This window comes from Atta cephalotes (genome assembly GCF_000143395.1).
Source record: "Atta cephalotes unplaced genomic scaffold scaffold00030, whole genome shotgun sequence".
Taxonomy (NCBI): Eukaryota; Metazoa; Arthropoda; class Insecta; order Hymenoptera; family Formicidae; genus Atta; species Atta cephalotes.
Window position 1 is genome coordinate 1,910,789 of NW_012130094.1, and position 4,245 is coordinate 1,915,033.

The 4,245-nt window shown below is 26.9% G+C and overlaps 1 protein-coding gene across 1 annotated transcript in view; it reads right to left on the reverse strand.

Moving 5' to 3' along the window:
• Nucleotides 1–1,221: 1,221 nt before the first annotated feature.
• LOC105620877 (armadillo repeat-containing protein 6 homolog) overlaps nt 1,222–4,245 on the reverse strand; it is a 6,124-nt gene continuing 3,100 nt past the window's right edge. The window contains exons 2-5 of the mRNA XM_012202353.1: nt 2,969–3,300; nt 2,244–2,539; nt 1,790–2,055; nt 1,222–1,596 (exon numbers count right to left, since the gene is read on the reverse strand). Coding sequence (XP_012057743.1) covers nt 1,222–1,596; nt 1,790–2,055; nt 2,244–2,539; nt 2,969–3,300 — 1,269 coding nt within the window. The remainder of the gene's footprint in view (nt 1,597–1,789; nt 2,056–2,243; nt 2,540–2,968; nt 3,301–4,245) is intronic.

Here is a 4,245-nt window from a genome sequence, read left to right on the forward strand (position 1 = left end):
AATAAAACAGCATTCTATTGTATAATACTGTTTCTTTCAAGTTTTTAATTTATTCTATATTAAAAAATAAAATAAAAGATAGTTATTTCTAATGTTTATTGACAAAATTATTTTAATTAACTGATTGGTACAGTCATATTTAAAACAAATTAATTTGCTCTTGAATTACATAATATTTAAACGAATTTTTGCTTATCTGTCACGTAAAATTAGATTTGACAAGTGAGAAGTAGATATAGGGGAAAAGAAAGAGAAACAATCTATTATTTTGTTCAAAGAATTATAATTCAAAAGCTTAATCACTTTTTATTTCTTGTTACATTTCATTACAATAATGTAAAATTTCGCGCTGTATAAAACAATTATAAAAAACAATCAATATATTTAATTATATAAATACTACCATTATATTTTATTCGATCATTAATCTATGTCTTTTTTTATGTTCGACAAAGCTTTATTATTTAAGTTAAGTATCCGATTGCACCAACAGCCTTAATTATTCATATTAATTAATAATTATCTATTTACGTCAAAATTTGAAGTACAATAAATATTTGTTTTTTATAACTGATATATATATATATATAAAACTGATATATATAGAAAAGGCCTGGATCCGATTTGGATTATAACGCCAATAGATGGACGAATGGATGGAACTGATATACATATGTGGAAATAATTTAATTTAATCATACAATTATCTGTATCAATAATAAAATTAAATCTGTATTTTTATTTATTTGAATTATCAATTAAAAATGGTTGTACGAAATATGGATACTTAGTTCTTCACTTATCAAGTAAAAATGTATAATTTCTGGCAGTGTGTTAAAAATATATATGTAAATTTTAGACATATTCTATATAATGCGTGAAAAATTTTTTATCATCAAAGATATGAAAAATATTGTGAATATTATTAAATTATAATTTTGCATTACAAACGTTTTTCTAAATTAATTTCAATTCAGTAACTAAACTGTTGAAATTTTGTGCGTCTTTAGAATTATAACATAAAGTAGCACTCGACAATTTTACAAAATCCACATCTTTCTGTTGAGTACAAAAATATCTTATTATTTACGTTAACTAAGATTCTTATTAATTAATTAATATTGCGAGGTGAGTCAAAGCAAGGTACAAGATCCAAACTCGGTCAATGTATTTATAGTAAATAATCTAGATATTATACTCTGACGATGTTGCTGCCAATGATTAATAACGTTCATTGTTCAGATTGATGCCTTTTCCTGTCCATCTTTCTTTTAAATCTACCTTCAGACCCAGATCTCTCAATGCGGCTTTTACGTTATCCTCTAATTTAGGACCATGTAAACATACTGCTTCTCGTAGTATTTCCTCAACACCATACATTAAGAATTCCTTAGATTCGGATTTATTTCGCACTGACATGTTTCTAATCGCCCAAGAGGCTTGCTTTAAGATGTTTACATTATTAGGATAAGCCTTCATAGTATCTACGATTACTTGGGCTGCGCCGCAATCATAGAACACACCAGAATTCGAAGTACTTCGTAAAGATAACGCCGATATGCAACTCAGTCCAGCAGTCACGACATTCTCTGATCTCTGTTAAATATTAAATTTTAATACGTATTAAAAATTTTTTTCCTTTAAAATATTAATATAGTCATTTTAAAGACCGCGATATGATACAATATTAAAATAATTAAGAACATCTCCTTTTTCATTTAATAAATAAAAAAAATATTTTTAAAAGAATTTTATTGTAAAAAATATTTTTTATTGCACGTGAACTTACTTTCATTCTACTGATAGCGGATACGATTAAAGGAGCGCATCCGGAAGTAACAATATGAGACTTGACGTTATCGTTGCCAGCAAGCGCTTTGAGCAACTTCAAAGCCTGCCAATTTAATTTTTCAGAATCTGGATATTCAGTCATTATATCTAAAATGAATTTCAATCCTCCGGCATCTTCTACTTCCTGACAGAATTCATTTCGAACAACTAATGCGGCCAATGTGATCATTAGATCGCCTATGACTTTTGTATCCTTTTTAAATCCTGTTTATGACGAATATATATATGTCAGCAACGTGATATTGTAATAAAGTGTATGTATTAATTAATCATAGTATAAAAGAACAATATAGAATGATCTAACTTTCAAAAAATAATCCAAATGTTTGTAACATACTAAATAATTATCATAATCCATATTGATTATAAAGCTATTGAAATATAATATTTACTTTTCAATAATCCCGTGATGATATCGAGAGCACCCTTTGCCATGATAGTCGCATGTTCGTGTGCTTTTCCGTATTCATGCCTAATATCATCATCCAGTACCAACGCTCTGATTACCGAACATGCATCTTTAATCTCTTGCGCATTTACGTCTGCACGTACCAATATCTTCTTTAATTTTTCAAAAATATTGGTGTCAAATATCTTTTGCCTATTCAACTCATGCTTTATACAGCATTCTCGTATCCAACGCAATAGATATTGTAACGTTGTCGTATCACAATGTCCCTCTAAAATACTAATAAACAAAATTTAACAAATTATTTTGAGACAAGAAGATGCCTATTAAATATAACTCTGGTGATCTTAATTTCTTGCTATAAATTATAATTCATATTTCCTATAATTGAAAAAATTAGTTTTTTTAAATTGTATTTCCAAATTATTGAAGTTTTCTCCAAATTATTGAAATAAAAAATTTTTTAAGTTTAAAACGAATTTAATAAAATAAATCAGTTTTCAATCAAATAATAAATTAAAAAATATTAATTTTGTTATCATTCCCAATGAAAAAGTTTTCTCCATAATTTTGTTCTTCCTAACTTTTATATTAACTTTTGTATTAACTTTCTAGAATTAATAGTCATTAAAAAAAATAAAAAATCAGGATCTACTTCAAATACTCTTTCTTTTTTTACAGATCAATTTTTTACGAAATAATCTTTACTCTATTTGCAACGCAATCCCTTCGTCATCTAGCAAGTCTGGATAACCGGACATTAATGAGGTGATTGTTTCCAGCGTAGATTTAAGTATCATATGGTTCTTCTTGCAATCTTTCAGGAGAGCGATCAGAATATTGTAACATTTGCGTTTGCCTGCAAAAACTCTGTGTGCGATATCCTTATCCAATTCGTTTCGCAGTTTTTGCAACGTCTCCAGCACACCTTCGTAATTCTTGTCGTTTACAATGCACGTTAGTCGTTCCAAGCACGTCACTATCTGCTTGTATTTATCCTCGAGAACTGAATCTGTGACGATGTTGCTCAGGTCTATCCCCTGTGCAAATTAAATACCATTCGTGAATTATAAATGTAACGATGATCGAGAGGAAGTGTTTTTCTCGACGCAAGAAGTTCTAATTGACTTTTCTCATAAATATTTAATTTTTAATTATATTTATAAATATATTTATATAAAATATATTTGTATCTATGAAAATAATTACCATTTTTAAAATGGAATTTTCGTTCAGCAGTGGTTCATTCGTAATAAAGTATTATATATTTGTAGTAAAGTATCGAATTTTTTTATACTTCAACATAAATTTTATTTCATTTTATTTTTTAGAGAAAAGATTATCTTTTCTTTTCTGAGCAGCATCAAATACGTTATAATATAAGAAACAGATCAATTTCTTAAGATAGACGATAGTGACACGAGTGCTCCGAAACTAAAAGCGTCAAGAAATGCGGCAGGATCGCGTAACAGATTTTATTTTTGCACTACAGGTGGACCTTTTAAATAGGCCCTATAATTTAGCGATACAAGAATATTATTAACTGTTAATTTAAAAAATATTAAATGAGAATTTAATATTAAAAAGTGTATTGTTAAACTAAACATAAATTTTTTAAAATAAAAATTAATATATGCCATAAAAAATAACGATAAAATAATTTAATGTTAATGACGAATATTTAAGATATTGATTTATATATTTCTAATATTTTTTAATTTCATATAATATTGCGTATTTATTTTTAACGGCAAAGATGAAAATTCTTGATGGTTTATTCGAGACTGACTCATCTAATTGAACAATTAAGGAGCAGAACATTTTCGATTAATTATCAAAATATATTTTCTGATATATGCTTTAGTTAAATTTATATAAAAAATTTAAAGCCACAACATTTGAAATAATTTTAAACTTTGTTATTTTTATTCTTGATAAAATAGAGATGGAAAATTTTTGTAATTTTGTTCGCTGGAGATCAAAAT